The sequence below is a fragment of the Hyperolius riggenbachi genome, chromosome 3, assembly GCF_040937935.1.
Source record: "Hyperolius riggenbachi isolate aHypRig1 chromosome 3, aHypRig1.pri, whole genome shotgun sequence".
NCBI lineage: Eukaryota > Metazoa > Chordata > Amphibia > Anura > Hyperoliidae > Hyperolius > Hyperolius riggenbachi.
The window spans coordinates 182,002,274-182,021,802 of NC_090648.1; the positions used below are offsets into that span (position 1 = coordinate 182,002,274).

The 19,529-nt window shown below is 40.4% G+C and overlaps 1 protein-coding gene across 4 annotated transcripts in view; it reads right to left on the reverse strand.

Annotated features, from left to right (window-relative positions):
- Nucleotides 1-6,906: 6,906 nt before the first annotated feature.
- SQOR (sulfide quinone oxidoreductase) overlaps nt 6,907-19,529 on the reverse strand; it is a 72,196-nt gene continuing 59,573 nt past the window's right edge. For all 4 annotated transcript variants that reach the window (XM_068272507.1, XM_068272509.1, XM_068272511.1 and 1 more), the window contains exons 8-10: nt 17,209-17,276; nt 13,778-13,956; nt 6,907-7,271 (exon numbers count right to left, since the gene is read on the reverse strand). In XM_068272507.1, coding sequence (XP_068128608.1) covers nt 7,214-7,271; nt 13,778-13,956; nt 17,209-17,276 — 305 coding nt within the window. In that variant the 3' untranslated portion in view covers nt 6,907-7,213. The remainder of the gene's footprint in view (nt 7,272-13,777; nt 13,957-17,208; nt 17,277-19,529) is intronic.

Sequence of the window (19,529 nt, forward strand, 5' to 3'; positions counted from 1 at the left end):
CAGCCAGCGCAAACGCGCTGGTGGAAAAGGGCCCTCAGCATTCAAAATGATTCTTTCAGAGCAGTCTGTGAACTAATGACCTCTCCTCTGCCAGAGGAAAAGTAAATAGTTAACTAACAGTTGAGATAATAAAAGTCAGATAACAGCTCTCTCCACGACTTTGAAAGTCGCAGAGCTTAATTGCTTTTTTGTATAGAGATAACAACTGGAGTTTCTTAACTCTTCCTGTACTGGAAACAATTAGACTGATGTATCTGATCTTAATGTTTTATTTCTTAGCTGTGCTACACATACAAATCATAATATCATAGTTTTTTTTTCGCTTCAGTGTCTCTTTAAATCCCAGAAATGTTTCCTGGTAATCATTGTTTGTATGGGCAGTTTAGCAAATGTTATGGTATTAGAAACGGTTTTGGCTGTGTTTTCCCAGAGGCAATACTCATTCTGGAATTTCTCCAGCAGTGTGATCATCCTGATTCCAGTAAGAAGCATGGTGTTTGTAGTCTATACTGTTAATCTTAGCTGGTAATACAGCTCATGAACTCAACAAAATAACAATGCAGGGAAAATGAATAAAGTACAACTAGGGTTTTGGAAGATATTACCATATCACTGTTTAAAGGATTTAGGCTCGACCACATGAGGCAAAAAACACAATATTTTACGAATCAGAGATGAGTGGAGACACTCAAGCAGATCTTATGTAAAGTATCAGAACCATTTGTAAGCTTCACCAGATTCATGTGTTTTATTACGTTTAGTGCAATGCAGTCCCATCCTTCATTTTTCCAGATTAGCAGATACGTTTCCAATAGAAGCCAATGATGGAAAAGCATCTGCTGCAGATGGCTGCTTGCGATCCAGCCCCAGTGGGGCCCAAGCCTTATATAATCAGGACAGTGAAAACTATTAATTGTTCCTTTATGGTCCCAATAGATAAATAGTGCTTCCAGAACTTCTAACTCAATAAAAATGTTTATACCAAAGACTGAACAAAGCAAATTCTAACATGATCAGGCCAGAACATGGTACATGCAGTTGGAGGAGGGTTGCTGCAGAGATTATATGCAGAACAGGGGAGAGACGAGCTACTACTACTACTACTACTACAGCATTACTTCCGTTTACTGACCTCTGTGTAGAGAAGGGGTTGGTAGAAATCCCCTAGAGTGATGAGCATCCTTTGAAACGAGTCGTCCTATGTGAACATATTCATGAATGAGTACGAGGAGACATTTATTTACACACTAGATTTTTCTTAAGCATGCCCTTTTTTGTCATAGATAGATTGATGTGTTTTGCATATGGGTGGGACCACATTCGAACCTTAGCCAGTTTGCTGAATGTTTGAGTGAACGATGTTCCACCATACACAGTGATGTACAGCAGATTAGTTTTCTTGATCCAATGGTTCGCTAAGTCAACTTGTTCATTAAGTCAACTGATGTTAATTCTATTTTGGATCCCAATAGTTTTCATCCACCAGGCGTTCCATTCCCAAGGGTCAGTTCCATCAAGTCAGTTACATTGTGACTGACAAGAATGTGAGAGCCACCAGACCAGATGAGATGAATAAAAGTTTTTTTTTGCCAGACTTTATCTAGCTGATGTTTTACAGTCGTATCGTAACTCCCTGTCCACGGCCCGGCATCCTAAGGAGGAATAGCAACCACAATAGGATACAGTTCGTCAGCCAGTTCTATGTATATAGCAATAAAATTGGTAAATTAAGAAAAATTGGTACATGCTGCAAGATGCCAGGTTGAAGAATTTTACCAACCACCTCTTATGTCCTATAAGAGGGCCCAAACACTGCACAACAGTTTGGTTAGAGCAGGTTTGGGACCTTCACAAGAATGGCAGTTACCTTATGCTAGGTATACATGGAACGGCAGGTTTCCTTGTATGATCTGTGTTAATTGCCACAATGTAATTTAAAATACTGAAATCAAACACCCATACTAAGTTTATGATAAGTGATAACATATGCCTGGGGAAGCCTATTGGAAAAAAGATGAGGTCATAAATGCATAAACCGTAAGCTACAGTACAGGAGAACGCCCACCAGTGTATAGCAAAAAAAAAAAAAAACAAGCTCCCGCCCCTGGGACACACTAATTCACCCTTCTGGCTGCAGCACATACCGTAAGAGGCTAATTGTTCTCTTTGTTGTGACGGGACATGTAGGCAGAGAATGCGGTGGAGGAGAGTGGGAGCCAGCAGGAGCACTAAGTGGCCAGGAGGAGCTGTACAAGGGAACAGAAAAACACTGTCTGGGGGAATCAAGTTCCAGTGTACAGACAGAGCTCCGGAGGATATGTCCTCTCACATGCCCCCAAGATGGCTGTGTGAAGCAAGTACTACATATACACATTTAGAAGCATAAAAATCCTTTTCTCTTTTTAGTATTATTTACTATTTATATAGCACAGACATCTTCCGCAGTACTGTACAGAGTATATTGTCTTGCCACTAACTGTCCCTCAGAGGGCTCACTATCTAATCCCTACCATAGTCATATGCCTATGTATATAACATGTAGTGTGTGTATTATAGTCTATGGCCAAGTAAGGGGGAAGACAATTAACTTATCTGTATGTTTTGGGGATGTAGGAGGAACCCGGAGGATCCAGTGCTGCAAGGCGAGAGCACTAACCACTACGCCACCATGCTGCTCTTTTACACTACCTGCGATTCAGATTTAAAAAAAAAAAAGAAAAGAGTCCTGCATTCTGCATGTTTTCTGCATTTTTCTTCGTGTTGCTAGTATTCAGTGAGAATAGCAATCGCAAATTAAAATTGCAATTTGCTGTGTGAGGGCCTGTTTCCACTACACACAGATTCTGGATGCAGAAAACCTACTCCAATGAATGTCTATGGGCCTGTTTCCACTGAACGCGATTTTTTTCATGCAGATTTCCCATAGGCATTCATTGGAGTCAGTTTTCTGCATACAGAATCTGCGTGTAGTGGAAACAGGCCCTAAAAGATGCCTAAATCAGCATCACGATTTATCCATGTTGATGAACACTTTAAAATTTGCAACATGCATGCACCTTAATTTTTTAGTTTTTTTTTTTAAACGGGGTAAGCAGATTTTTTTCTTCATTACTGCAGATCACTCTTTAAAGTGCCTTTATTAAAACATGGTCAAAGAGTATGATATTCTGCTATGTTACAAATAACTACATTGAAAGCGTTCTATTGCCTGGCAATTGAACTGCCTGTCTGACCTCAGTCTAATCCTGTGTACACTGCTATATATAACTAAAGTAAATATGTAAATTCATGACTATAGTGTATCCTGCCTTTGCCGACTAGCGGTACATTAAAAAGCAATAAAGTAACTGTACACTGCCTACTGATTTTCTTAAACTTATGATCTAATGAATTGTATGTGTAGTACAGCTAAGAAATGGAACATTAGTAGCACAGATATGAGTCTCATATTGTTTCCAGTACAGCAAGAGTTAAGAAACTTAAATTATCTATGCAAAAGAGCTTCTCTGAGCTCTCCGACTAATTTAGTCATAGAGCAATGCTATTTTCTGAAGCACTTATACATCAAAGAAGCAATGAAAGACAACCTCAGATACGATGTTACTGCACAGAAGTTCGAGGGGTCATTAGTTCTGCTCTGTTTCATAGTTTAAAATGCGGTTAAGTTTGTAAACTGCAAATATTAGAGAAAGATGCAAATGCAATGTTATAAAAATAAAGCTATATACCTGAAAATAAAAATGAGACTTTTCCTTTTTGCTACTTATGTTCTATTAATTATCCGTACTACACATACAATTCATTATATCATAGGTTTTTTTTCCAGCTTCAGTGTCACTTTAAAGGAACGCTATTGCAAAATAATTAATAGAGTTAAATACTTTTTACGTAATTTGATTTTTATTCCTAATAAATTAATGAAGTATTCTGGCTTTACTTTGCTAAACTGCTTGTTTAACATATACATTCCCATTAGTTCTCTTTCCCTAACCCTTCTACTAATGCTGGGAATACACCATACAATGTTATGTTAAGCCCAATCTACACGATACGATTCTTTGTACGATTTGATTAGGATTCTATTTACGATCCGATTAAATCTGACATGTCTGATCGGGATTCGATTTACTATTGCAAAACAATGGCAAATCGAATTGATTCGAATCCCGATCGGACATGTCGGATTTAATCAGATCATAAATAGAATCGTAATCTAATCGCACAAAGAATTGTATCATGTAGATGCGACTTTAGATTTTTCTGTTAGAGTTACTGTAATTAGATTATTTTCTCTAGAGACTGGTTATTATCTCTGGTGCATTGTATTCTGGTTATCTCCTGATGAGTAGAACAATGCCTAATTGCTAGGCAGATAGATGGTAAGATAGATACATTTCCAACATGTTGGACTTTATCTATCTGGCAGGTAAAGGTGCGTACACACGCCGGACTGGAGGCAACGACGCGTCCGTCGTTACCTCCCGCTGGGTGGGCGTGCCAACGACAGTCCGGCGTGTGTACGCACTGTCGGTGGACTGATACGGCTGTTTCAGAGCGATCCGCCCGTACGTTTCGTGCCGTGTAATCGAGCCGCTGATGGCTCATTGATAATTTCCGACTTGTCCGATGACCCGACGGATCGATTCCACACTTAATGCCGGCGGGCAGGACAAAAGAACAAACAAACTGAAGATAAGGAAGTGCCTGCGGGGACGAGTGGGAATTGATCCGGGCACCCGCGGGGACACGCCGGAATTGAGCAAGCGGCTCGATTACACGGGTGAAAACGTACCGTGTATGCCCGGCATTAGTGTGTAGAAGTGAGGATGGTTTAACCCAACAGCTTCCACTGTGCAAATGCTCTGGAGATCACAATAAATCCTATCTGTATGTGCTGGCAGTGCTTCACACAGGCACCTGTGTTCCCGATTTTACTCATGGCTATCTTTAGCTCTGTATGGGGAACCTCTCTGCAACGGAATTGGGCATATCTGAACTGACACATCATGCGCTGTTTACATGCAGAGATGTTCCCCACATGGAGCTGAAGATTAGGGATGGTCAAGGAGATACAAATTTTGAGTTGATGCAAATTTGCAGCCTGAAAATGGACCAATCAAATTTTACCTCAGAAGGATTTGATTGGTTCATGCTCAAGCTGCATACATTTCCATACAAAATTTGCATCATGCTGCATCAACTCGAAATTATTTTCATCTCATTGACCATCCCCACTGAAGATAGCGGTGAACAAAAATCTTAGTTATTAGGTTATATATAATCAAGCAGTTCTATTATTAGTTATATATTAATCAAGCAGTTTAGCATCCCCAGGTAGTGTTGTAACATGCCACAAGAGCATCAGAAAGCCAGAGTACATCACTAATAAAAACAAATCCTGGTGAATAAAGAATTCAAATAATTAATATTTATGTATGCTTTATACACTTCTGTAAAAGGTACTTTGTGTGCCAGTAACTTAAATTTAATACTTAAATTATTTTGCAATAGTGCCCCATTATCATAAAGGACAACTCTATGTCGAATAAATGTTTGAAAGAAGAATTTGTATGTGATGTGCAAATTAATGCTGAACGATAATGGAACGCATGATGAATGTATTTTTGCAGACCTCCAAATTCTCTTTTGGCTTTCATTGTGTGTATGGTGACTGCGTATTCGCAAATTTGCATACAATTTTTAATAAATGTGAACCCAGCCTGAAAGGGAACATAAGAGATTTCAATAAAATAACAGGACAAATTAAAATGGCACCTGATGAAGGGCTCCACCCAAAACTAGTTGTGTACCACTTGGATATACTCAGTACAGCAAGTTTGCTTTCGTTCTTGTGTACCGTCTCCTTGCTACAGTGCAAATGGTTAGCGGGAGTGGTGTCCCAGCTGTGACTGGCACCAGTTACCTGGCCAGAGGTAAGCATGAGGTAAGGTACCTACCTCATTCTAATATAAAATGGCTGACTGTAATTCTAGGTTATCAGCATCTTGCCATAGCCCTGCACTCTGCCTGCCAGCCCGGAATATTTGTTGCTGGAGGATCGTCGGGGAGGTGCGCGCTAGAGGCCGGGAGAGGAGACTTCTGCCAGGTGAGTGAATTGTTTTTTTTTTCCACAGGTTTTATTCTAGTGACTGCTGCCCACATTGCGATTATTTTCTGCTTACTGCTGCCCACATTGCGATTATTTTCTGGTCACTGCTGCCCACATTGAGATTTTCTGGTGGATGCTGCCCACATAGCGATTTTCTGCTGGATGCTGCCCACTTTACGATTATTTTCTGGTGAAATGCTGTCCACTTCACGATTCTGGTGAAATGCTGCCCACTTTACGATTAATTTCTGGTAAGCATTGCTGCATTAGGATTATTTTATGGTAAAACGCTGCCCCATTACAATTATTTTTATAGTGAAACGCTGCCCCATTATGATTATTTGGCACCTATGGGGGGGGGGGGGCTATCCAAATTTTCGCAGTAGGGCCCAGTGATTTCTAGTTATGCCCCTGTCAACAGCCTATTCGGCAATGGCAAGAAAGAACCAGAATAAAATGTAAAATGGTTTTTAACCTTAAAAAAAAAATGGATTGAAAGGCAGGATCCTATATACATATTACTTTAACACAATACAGCATTTTTTAAATTTTCATTTGTTACAGCTTAATACCACTTTAACTACCCTAACAGTGTCGTCATCATCAACAATGTTAGCTTGCTTTTACTGTCCTTGTGTACAGACAGTTGAAAAAAACGTTTCCAACCTAAAGTGGCCCAGGATTACCAGGTCACCAGGCCCAAACTGGCACTGTCCTTATTTGACTGCATTTTTTTTTAAATCTCCTCACAACATATACGCTTCCTAAAAAATACCCCTAAATGAAATATAAAAATATTCTTAGCAAATTCATGGTCTTTATTTATAAAAAAAATATTTTTGTTACAAGAAAAAATGGGTACTCATAAAACAAAATATATCATGTAAGAAGAGCTCAGTTTGTCCAATATAAAATGAGGGAGTCTCTGGTTTCTATTTGGACATGATTAAAGTATAGGGGAGGCTGATGAATTGCCCAAAAAGTTTCAAATTTCTGAAAGTCTTGATTATTTTCTTCTTGATTCCTTTCTTTACACCAGGAAACATTCTGAGTCAATCAATTAACACATTCTGCAGAGTGGCAGCCCTTTACTATGGTCACTTGTTACTTCATTCCAAGGTGCATTATCTTTCTGTAGGGGCCTGGACCTCCCCAGTATCCTCTGAAGAAAAAAAAACAAAAACATCTATTTGTTTAATTAGACCCTTGTCGTTTGTCTGCAAACCGTACATAGGGCTCAATTCACTAAGATTTGCTTGGTAAAATATAATTTGCTATTTTAGACTTTTCACATATGCAGCCATAATTAGGTAAGGTGCCAAAAAACATGGCTTCAATGCATGAAGGCCTGATCAAAGGTGCATTGCTATGGGGGAGATCCAGGGCACTAGCCTGGATCTATTGATGGGGTGCCATCAATATGTCTCTAAAGTGCCCACCTGCGTGCCCCCAAATAGCCGCAATCTAGGTGAGTGGCACACGGAACAGAGAATGCTAGCCCCAGGGGAAGGTAGAGGCAAAGCCCTCCCCCTCAGTGTGTAGCTGCATCTTCTCTGCTGGACTCGCCCACTATGAAGTTGTGCCCCCATCCAATCAGGAATAGCCTGGGAACTGCAGGGCAGCCAGCCTTGCCAATTGCTGCCTGCAGTGCCATTCCTGGTGATGGCGCAGCTTCCGGAAGTTTGATGGCAGGGGGGTGTTCATAGCTTCACCTCCTACTTGGTCATGAAGTTTTTGGACTCTGATGGCGAATGCAGCACATGTCAGCTTGCAGGAAAATTGATATACTTGATTTCGCTGGCCACTCTATTAGGTATGGTAAGACTTGCTAGTATAGAGGTTGGACCACTTTTGCCTCAGAACCTCAGAGATTTTGCTCCATATTGTCTTGATAGCATCATGCATTTTCTGCAGATTTATCATCTGCACATCTATGAAAATCTCCTGTTGAACCGCTGCTTTCTTATGTGTGTTTTATGTGTGGGTAGGAGGGCAATTTTGTCTTGTAGTGGCTGGATGGTGTAATGGTTAAGGGCTCTGCCTCTGACAAAGGAGACCAGGGTTCGAATCTCGGCTCTGCCTGTTCAGTAAGCCAGCACCTATTCAGTAGGAGACCTTAGGCAAGTCTCCCTAACACTGCTACTGCCTATAGAGCGTGCCCTAGTGGCTGCAGCTCCGGCGCTTTGAGTCCGCCAGGAGAAAAGCGCGATATAGGTGTTATTTGTCTTGTCTTATCTTTTGGGTCACTTTGCCTAAATGTGCTTTGGGAGGAAACTCTGGCCCACTGACTTTACACTGTTACATTACAGTTGGCTCTGCCCACATTGTGTCATGGCCACACATTTTTCACCACAGCACACTTCCTTTTTCTTGTTGTCCTGGAGTGCTCCAGACCTTCCAGGATCCTAGCAACGCCCCTGCCTGTTCAGTAAAAAGAAGAAGTCTAACCAGCTGTGGAGTAGGTCTCGGCAGCAAGCTGTGTTCTGCTACATTTTCCAACTTCTGGCCAGAATTGTGCTGATTCTTCAGGTGGGCAGCCTAAAACATGAGCTATTCCTTTGCAAGAACTGCTTGTGACAGCTTTCAGCAGTATAAGGCATCCACAGTGTCCCTTTAGATCTGCATGCATGTCACTAGAGGGCCCTCTCTCTGTATCGGTCTATAGATGAGCACATCTAAAGCGATACAGGGGAAACCTGTATGAATGTGCCCTGCTCCTGCGTCTCATGATTTTTTTTATTTTTGTACTTTCTGCTGTCCCACCCTGCGGTATATCAGCACCAATGGAGTGAGGAGTAGGACGGGTACTTCCTCCTATTGGTTGTCTCCTTTGACAATCATTCAATAAATTGGACAGGCAGTTACTGACAGCTCCAGGCTGAAGTCAGTAATTTACCTCACTGGGTGATACTTTTCCATGCGGTATCTGCCTTAATGAATAGACATTTAACAAACTTGAGTAAGATCAGCTGTTTTCTGCATTACTGAATGCAGTAATGCTTAGTGAATTTAGCCCATAGTGTCTTAACATAGTTACAGTATGCAATAAAAAATACAACACATGCAATCATTAATATGCAAACTGAAAAGAATTTTGCTTATCTGGTTCATGACTGTGGTTGTTTATTTATAACAATGCAGTGCCAAGATTCTCATTTGACTGGCATGCCTGTTCTATAGAGGTTGGCGGTCTTATTTTTAAGCACCACTATAGAGGGCATGAACTGAAATGCACAGGACATTCTTTCCAGAACAGTCTTTTCTTTTCTGCACCTGACAAACAGCATATCGAATGACAATTTAAAAAAACAACACACTAAAAATAACAACCGCATCCCTATTAAACAGTTTTGGATTGCTGTGGACAGTAATGTTAAGAGTAAAGGGCAGATAAATGTTATTCTTCTATGTTGTATTTTTGACAAAGATTAAAAAGTCATACCAGTTTTTCAAGTGAAGCATGGTCGGGTTTTAGTCGAGGAGCAGAAATGCAGACATCAAACCAACAAACCTTGATTCCGGTGATACCTTTTATGACTAACTGTACATGGTTTATTGCAAACTTTTAAAACGTTGTTTCTTCTGATCCATAACTGTATCAGAAACGTCCCATAAAAAGTTTTAAATAACATACAGACACATAGGATTCTGTAAAAAATTCTGCAGATTTTTTCTGACTTGATAACACTTCTGTTTGTTGCTGCTCTCTGTCTGAGAATTATAATGTGAGTCTACCTGTAGTGACAAATGCTGCTGAGGAAGTCTTTTTTACATTTCAAAGGGGGTACAACTGTGTGACATCATTGAGCCTACAGAATCATATACAAGTCTGTATGCGATTCAAAACTTCTTATTGGACGGTTCTGATACAGTTATGGATCATGCCTGAAGAAGAAACATTTCGAAAGCTTGCAATAAACCATGTACAGATGGTCATTTAAAGAGACACTGAAGCGAAAAAAAAATGATGATATTATGATTTGTATGTGTAGTACAGCTAAGAAAAAAAAACATTAAAGGTAGCCATACACTGGTCGATTTGCCATCAGATTCGACCAACAGATAGATCCCTCTCTGATCGAATCTGATCAGAGAGGGATCGTATGGCTGCCTTTACTGCAAACAGATTGTGAACCGATTTCAGCCTGAAACCGTTCACAATCTGTTGTGGTGGGGGTGCTGCTGCTGCCGCCGCCGCCAACCCGACCCCCCCCCCCACCCCCACTGCCGCATACATTACCTGCTCCGCCGGCGCGACTGCCCGCGGTGACCGCTGCTCCGTCTCCGCTCTCCAAGTCCGGCATGCTTTACTTCTTCCTGCCCGGCAGGAAGTTTAAACAGTAGAGCGCCCTCTACTGTTTAAACTTCCTGCCGGGCTAGAAGAAGTGAAGCATGCCGGACCCGGAGACCAGACCAGCGCGGAGACGGAGCGGCGGTGACCGGGGGCAGTCGTGCCGGCGGAGCAGGTAATGTATGCGGGCTCTATTGCGTCGGTCGTCGGGTACTCGAACGCCGCTAGCGACGCGCTCCCTACCCGCGGGCGATCGACGGTAATTTTCCGCATGGAGCGATCGACGGGATCGGACGAAATGGATCGAAATTCGGCGTGTTGCGGGAACGATGTGACAGCAGATTCGATCCCAGTGATCGAATCTGCTGTCGATCTGGCGGGAATCGGCCTAGTGTATGGCCAGCTTAAGATCAGATACATCAGTCTAATTGTTTCCAGTACAGGAAGAGTTGAGAAACTCCAGTTGTTATCTCTATGCAAAAAAGCTATTAAGCTCTCCAACTAACTTGGTCGTGGAGAGGGCTGTTATCTGACTTTTATTATCTCAACTGTAATTGAACTGTTTACTTTTCCTCTGCTAGAGGAGAGTTCATTACTTCACAGACTGCTCTGAAAGACTCATTTTGAATGCTGAGTGTTGTGTAATCTGCACATATTATAGAATAATGCAATGTTAGAAAAAACACTATATACCTGAAAATAAAAATATGAGAATATTTTCTTTGCTGCTAATCTTCTAGTAATTATTCATAGTACACAACCAATTCATTATATCATATATTTTTTTCGCTTCAGTGTCTCTTTAAGGCATCACTGGAACCAGATTTTCACAAATGTATGAACTGAACAATTTTGCCTTCCATTTCTTAAAGCGACCTGAGCACCAGGAACAACTTTTTTAATGAATCTCCCCATAAGGGAGGTTCATAATGGAGTCTGATGTTGGAAAGGGAGGGGGCGGGGTGGGGTGCATCCCTTACAGGCTGGAGGCCCCGTCCCCCCCTTCTGCACACTCTTGTTAGGAGGTTCGTTTAAAAAGAACATTTTTCACTAATAAGGATCTGCAATTCTACTTGCATGCAATTCCTTACAATAATACGTATTATAGAGCCGAAGTTCTGAACAAATAGTACTGGGGGTAGTAAAGCTGGGTTTTAGGAGTACTTGTAATTGTCAGTCGATAACATCAAGTTATGGGATTTAGCAAAACTGAAAACTATAGATAAACATTCACTCGAGTGTACTGCACATGTCCATTTCATATTCTTTTATGCGTAGTACACTTGAGTGGGGGACAGATGGACTCTGGTGTCCACAAAAGAGCCTGCTTAAAGTACAACTGAAGTAAGAGGGCTATGGAGGCTGCCATATTTTTCCTTTTAAGCAATACCAGTTGCCTGGCAGTCCTCCTGATCCTCTGCCTCTAATACTTCTAGCCATAGCCCCTGAACAAGCATGCAGCAGATCAGGTGTTTCTGACATTATTGTCAAATCTGACAAGATTAGCTGCATGCTTGTTCCTGGTGTGATTCAGACACTACTGCAGCCAAATAGATCAGCACGGCTGTCAGGTAACTGGTATTGTTTAACAGGAAATAAATATGGCAGCCTCCATATTCTTCTCACTTCAGTTGTCCTTTAAATAGTGGGGTCCTCAGATCAGTGTAGCTAGGAAGTAAGTTCAGCAGCAGCGCAAGGGAGATATGGAAGGTAGGAACAAACTACCATCCCTACATTATAGGGAGAGAAATTCTGCACAAAAGCGGCAGTTACCGTATGTTTGATGTCTCCTACAAGTTAATGATCTGATCGGCATTTCTGTCTCTAGCTACAAAAGTGACTGGATGCCCGCAGATTAGGTGATTATTGTGAAAGCTGTACTTTTTATCAATACTTTCACCACATGCTTGTTGGATTATTTCTTTCAATTAAAAGACCACTCCAGTGAAGAAAGTAGGCAGTTAAAATCTGACAGAACCTACTAGTCTTAGGTTTTGGGCTAGTCCATCTCCTCATGGGGGATTCTCAGGGTTTTCTTTGTTTTCCAAAGCATTTCCTGAATGGCAGTTTAACTGCCAAAATAGTAAGATACCAGCCAGCCTCCCTACTCACCTGCACACTACTTTGTCAGTTATGCTGGGAATACACGGTTCGTTTCTGGCGCTCGATTCTCCTTTCGATTGTCTTTTGACGCTCGATTCTGCAGTGGATTTGCTTATCTTTCGCTCGTGTTATCTTTTTCCATTCACTTCTATCAGAAATCGAGCGATGAAAGGATCGAAAGGGAGATCGGACATGTCGGAAATTATCCATCGAACCATCTAATCACCTCAAAAACAAACCCTGTATTCCTAGCATTAGACTTTGCAACTGCTGTTCAGGAAATGCTTTTGACAACAAAGAAACCCCTGAGAATCACCCATGAGGACATGAACTAGCCCAAAACCTGTTGGTTCTGTCAGATTTTAACTGCCTACTTTTTTGCTGGAGTGGTCCTTTAAAAAAATGCTTAATTCGCTTGAGTGCCCCTTAAAATAAATGTATAATACTGTTTAGAGTAAACTCAGCTCATTGAAACACAACCTGAACTGTATAATGCACAGTCCAGCCAGCTAAGATCCTCTCAGTGTAGCAAAGGCAATGAGGGTGAACTGAGTACACCATGCAAAAGTGAAAATATGACCTCATTGTCACTTGGCTTTATCAGAGTGCATCACTGATCTCCCAGCCAGGCATTGTATTTCTGCCAGGAAGATGGAATGGCCTTTACAAGTCTTTTTCCAACTTGCAGCGTCTTTGTGCATGTGTGTATTCCACACACTATACTCATACGTGGATGTTAAAACACATGCAATGTGTTTAGCAGCAACACAATGTAACTAAATGGGAGGGGCGGGGGGGGAAGTAAAACAGTCCAGGTATAAATAAATGCAGGTTGCAAGCCTTTTTTCATATGCAAAACAACAGGAGAGGCGAACTAGCCGATTAACATGGGCTGTAAGAGCTAAAGTATATTTGCATGCAGAAAAAAAAATGTATGTACAGTAGTAGAAATAAGATTCCATTTGAAATCTAAAATGTGTGTAATAAGCCTGTAGTGTAGCAACTGCAAAACAAATGGGGTACTAAAAGTTTGCAACCTAGAAGCAAAATTCTGTGTTGTGGCATCTTTTAAACAAAATGTGACTTCTCTGTTGTGCCTCTGAGCAGCAATAGATCAGATTATGTCTTCTATGCCTTGTACTCTGTAAGAAGCTAGTCTCCTGGACTTGAAACACTCTCCATTACTTTCTAGTTCTTCTAGATATCAGACATGTAAATGGAGCTCTAACCTAAACAAGTTCTGTGCAGCAAGTGCAGCCTGTATCATGACTTACGTAAGAAGCATGTTCCAGTACAGGAATGGCATCAGATCTGCTTTCATATGATACATGGACCTTCTCTCCTTTCCTTGATCGATGGGGAATGTTTCCAGGGGTTGAGAACTGTAGTCAAATTCTGCCAGGATCACTTTGTTGTAGTTAGTCACCAAGGGACAGGAAGTGTATCCATCGTACTATAAGCAGTGGAGGCAAAATAAACATTACATGCATTTACCATAATCCAGAAATCACTACTGCTATAAACATGAACTTTTACTAAACCGATGTGGGGGACAGAATCTTCACCTGACCCCATTCATTTTGGATCATGCCAACCTCTGCGATGGGGGTGGCTCCAAAATAAAACAAAATGGGCTGTATTCCCAAAACTACTCATACATGACTTATTTATCAGCTAACTGATAAAAATAACCTTTCAGCACATTTACAAGCACATTAAACACTCAAAGTAAATTGTTCCTGATTAACTTAATTTCAATATTACATTTCTTACTTTAATTATATTATATTATTGCTCTTTGGGAGCTTAAAAATGTAACATACTGTAGATAAAAGCAAGAAGTTTTGAATCAGGACGATACCATTTATTGGATAACTTAAAAGAAGAAGAGTAAGCAAGCTTTCAGCTTTATAGCCTTCGTCAGGCTGTAAAGAAGGTGAAACCAGAGGAAAACAGGTGAAAAAGCTTTGTGAATCATGGCCAATGTGTCGAGATTCTGGCCCTTATCCTATTCACTTTTTCTTTCAAGTTTTCTCCTAGGTGATATTTTCACTCCTTGTTAATAAAATGCCTTTTAGGGAACCAGCAAGCATATATACCTATAATATATATGGACACTTACCTGGGGCTTCTACCAGCCCCCTGCAGCTGTAATGTCCCATGCCGTCCTCCAAGCGATACAACGTTCCCCACTGCCGGTCCTGGTCTAATTCGGCATCTGATCCAACTGCGAGCACTATTGGTCTTGTTAGACGAATATCAGACCGGGAGTGGCAAGGAACAGAGGATCATAGGAGGAGGGCGTGGGGCATGACAGCTGCAGGGGGCTGGTACAAGCCCCAGGTAAGTGTCCATTTCTATTTTCAACCCTCCCTCCCCCCTCCACAGAACCCCTTTAAGCAAAGTTCATGAAACATGTGCAGCAACGGGCCTCAAAATAATTTCACAAATTGGATTAACAAGCATGCCTTCAGAAAATATGCAATTAATCTTTATACAGAAAGAGCTTAAAGTGAAAATAAACTGATGAGCTAAACAATTATATTTATCCTCCTACTTCTAAAAATGACTTTTTTTAAATTTTATTTTTGGATTTATTTTATATTTAAACATTTACAAAGTAGATTGAATGTTTTGTGGTCTCTGCTAAGTGGCAGCCTGAAGTGTCACTAAATGAAAATACATGAATTATTGACCTTTTTCTATCTCCCTCTGCTCTCAGAAGTTGTATTCTGCCTGGAAAACGTTTATGGCTGTAATCAGCTTATCAGTGATGTTTACTATATTCCCGACAAAGATACCGACAAGACAGAAGCTGTCACTTCCATGTCTAAAAATTAACTCTTTCAGGCAGCAAAATAAAACAAGCATAACAGCCTGGCTATTAATATGTTTTGCACTGTATATACATGTTTATCTCCTCATGTCACCTCGGATACATGGTAAAGAGCACCGAAGCTAAAAATGTCATGACATGCTCTGTCTTAATGATAGAGAATTGGGGGTTGTTAAGGTTAAATACTTACCTGTTCTGGAGTCACCATTCAGGCAGGTGAATGATCCCCCCACACCCATCTGCATAGCCACAGCCCACCCCCAGGTAGGCACCCACTGCCTAATTGGTGGCTGAGCTGGAGGCGGGGCAATGCAGGTTTCCAAGGAGCTTCAGCAGTCTTCGGGAAACCTGGCTGTAACTGCACTGCCAAGGAAGGGGCAGAGCGTCACCTGTGACCCAAAGATGTCAGATCAGGAAAATATTTGACTCTGCGATCCCTTCCATATGTCCTCCCAAATGGCCTGTCATGACAGGTTCTGTCATTTTTAGCTTAAGCACCTCCCTGGTGGTGCATTTCTGTCTGGAATTATGAGTCAAAAGCGGTACATTTATTTCAAGAATTATAGGCCTTCAATTTTTAAGTCACAACTCACCAAAATATGTCTGAATAAAAGCCTGGTAGACATTCTGCATATAAATAAAAGAATGGAACACAAATTTGTTGATTTTATTAAATTGATGAATAAACTTAAAAAATTGTGAAACTGTACCAATGAGTCAGGCAAAGAGTAGTCAAAATCCAGACAAAAACCGGTAACTGGAATTGGATATACTGTCATCCTGTGCTTTCAAATGAGCTTATCTGCCATCTCTCAAATTGTATGATTATAGAGAAATTAGGAGGAATTAGACACACTAATATACACACACACACACGTGTGTGTGTGTGTGTGTGTGTGTGTGTGTGTGTGCGTGCGTGCGTGAGTGCGCACATATGTGGAAGTATAGTACATAACCAAAAAGTGTGAAACAACTGAAAATGTCATATTCTAGGTTCTTCAAAGTAGCCACCTTTTGCTTTGATTACGTTGGACCATCATTTAAGGACAGGACAATAACCCCAAACACACCTCCAGGCTGTGTAAGGGTTATTTGACAAGGAAGGAGAGTGATGGGGTGCTGCGCCAAATGACCTGGCCTCCACAGTCACCAGATCTGAATCCAATCGAGATGGTTTGAGGTGAGCTGGACCGTAGAGTGAAGGCAAAAGGGCCAACAAGTGCTAAGCATCTCTGGGAACGCCTTCAAGACTGTTGGAAGACCATTTCAGGTGACTACCTCAAAGCAAAAGGTGGCTACTTTAAAGAACCTAGAATATGACATATTTTCAGTTGTTTCACACTTTTTACTTATGTACTATACTTCCACATTTGTTAATTCATAGTTTGGATGCCTTCAGTGTGAATCTACAATGTTCATAGTCATGAAAATAAAGCAAACTCTTTGAATGAGGTGTGTCCAAATTTTGGTCTGTAATAAAATATATATATATATATATATATATATATATATATATATATATATATATATATATATATATATATATATATATATATATATATATATATATATATATATATATATATATATATATATATATATATATATATATATATATATATATATATATATATATATATAGTCCTGCGCGCGACTCCTAAATAGCGAGGATTTCCCTTGCCCGTCCTGAGCTCGGGCTTACCGCTGGCAGCTCATTTTTCCTACCCGAGCTCAGGTCGGGCTTACCGCCAGGGAGGCTACATCAGCTCAGTATGTGATCACCCTTTCGCTACATAACAATATTAATTTGATGTGCCTTTTTTTTGCCTATGCAGGTGGTTAATTTGCACACTGTATATATTTACTTACTTTGGCAGTGGAACTTTGGTTCTTCATCACAAGAGATATGGTTTTATCCAATACTGCTGACTGAGCAGCTAGAAGCAAACACAGCAAATATTTTATTTTAACAGTAGATTAGTATAGAATTATAACATAAAAAATCACAGACATTCTACACAGTATATCCTGCAGGACCTCTGAAAGCACTAGGGCAGTTATTCAAAAGCCCCAAAATATAGTAATAAAGTAACCTGTAAGTGAGTCTAAACTCTAAAAAGTTACAGTTTCTCAGAAATAAAATAAAAGATCAGTTCTAATGTTGCTTAGGGTGGCCAAACTTGGTACAATTTTTCATTTATTTTTTTTATTAGATTAGTTAGATTATTTCGTTAGATCGAATATACAGAATTTTCCAGCATGTCGATCTGATTTTTCTAAAAAAAACTGGATAAATCGTTTGAATTTGTTGATCGAAAAAATAAATATTTTCAACTTTGTCGATTCGATCATTTAGATCAAATAAACAGGATAATCGAACGTTTTTATTGTACCATGTATGGCCACCACTAGGCAGATGTTTGTCCTTTACATATTTTCTCTTCAAACGACAGTTTGCCTACAGGGGTCAGGGTGGACTGCAGCAGATTGCTGTGTACGTCAGGCAGTTCAGAGCTAGCAGTGGCAGCACAATTGATATCAAACAAGATTTCTGCTGAAATCTTATCAAATATCTAATAATACAAGGTGTTGGAAAAGGTCAGAAAGTTGTTGATCTACCATATACTGCATAATGTATTGCTAGCTGAATCGGGGCTGTGGAGTTGGTACAAAAATCAGACTGACTCCTCTGTTTATGAAACCACCAACTCCCGACTCCAGATACCCAACATTTCACTGACTCCTCGACTCTGACTCCTTAGTCTAATACTTACCAGTGCTATGGAGTTGGTACAAAAGTCACCCGACTCCTCAGTTTATGAAACCACCGACTGACTCTAGGTACCCAGAATTGCTCCAACTCCTTGACTCTGACTCCACAGCCCTGAACTGAACCGAGCATTAATTCCTCTGAGGTGATTATAAATATGTAAGAAATCACACAGAGACAAACCTGATATTTAATTATGTGACTGATTTGTACGTTTCTGACTGGCTAGCGATAAATCACATTTCACTACGGCTTCCTGATTTAACCATTGAAAGTAGAAATGACATCTTCATACGGCAAAGACCATTCAGTATGGAACTTCCAAATCAGTTGTGATTCTGAGTTGTTTCCCCTTTCTCCGATAGGTGAAAAATTAAGCAAGAGAAATGTATCACCTTCACTGACAATAGCTTTGTACACATGCTAGCGGGAACTCTTCTGAGGCAGTTGGTGAAGGATGTCTCAGCTAAGAATCTAGCAAGTGTACAGCTGGCGCCAATGTCATTGAATTACCCCGCATGACTGTCACAGGACTGAAAGAGACAACATCTGATCCAAAAAAACTCCCAATGTTTTTACAGGGCCTTAAAACCTGGATTTAATATAGATTTTATTGGATTGCATAAAGTATTCACTCCCCATTTTGTCAAACCACTAAAAAACCTCTGAAGCAACAAATTCCCTTTACAAGCCACACAACCAGTTGACTAGTTTTGTATGTAATGATTAGTTTCACATGACATAAAATTAAATCCGGTAAGTACCAAAAATACACACGTAATAGATATTTATACGGGTAAAGAAGAACAAGGATCAAAACACACACACAAAAAAGCACAGGTCTGAAGAAACATCAATCAGGGTTAGGTAGGTCACACACAAAAAAATCCTGAAATCTAAACATCCTCCAAAAAGAAAAGTTCAATCCATTATTTAAAATGGACATTTAGCACAAGTGCAACTCTACTTCTAGAACATTTTTTCATCACCCACTCATGAGGATATGGAAATTATAAAGATACTGTATGTGTACGATATACATGGGATAAAGGTCACCTGAAAGAGTCTTGCATTATCACTTCAGGTGACAGTGTAGACAAGACACTGAACATGTATATCGTACTTTTCTCCTGGTGGACTCAAAGTGCCAGAACAGCAGCCACTAGGGGCGCACTCAGGCAGTAGCAGTGTTAGGGAGTCTTGCCCAACGTCTCCTTGCTGTGCCAGTGGTAGAGCCCTTAAAAAGTAAACTATCCAGCCAGTTTATCTACGATTACATTATTTTTAATTGGATTTATATAGCACCAACATATTACTCAGCACTGTACAATAAAAGTTACAGACAATGACAATAGGGATGACAGACAACATAATACAGGTAATAAGCAATAAGTTACACAATGCCAGATCATATACTAGA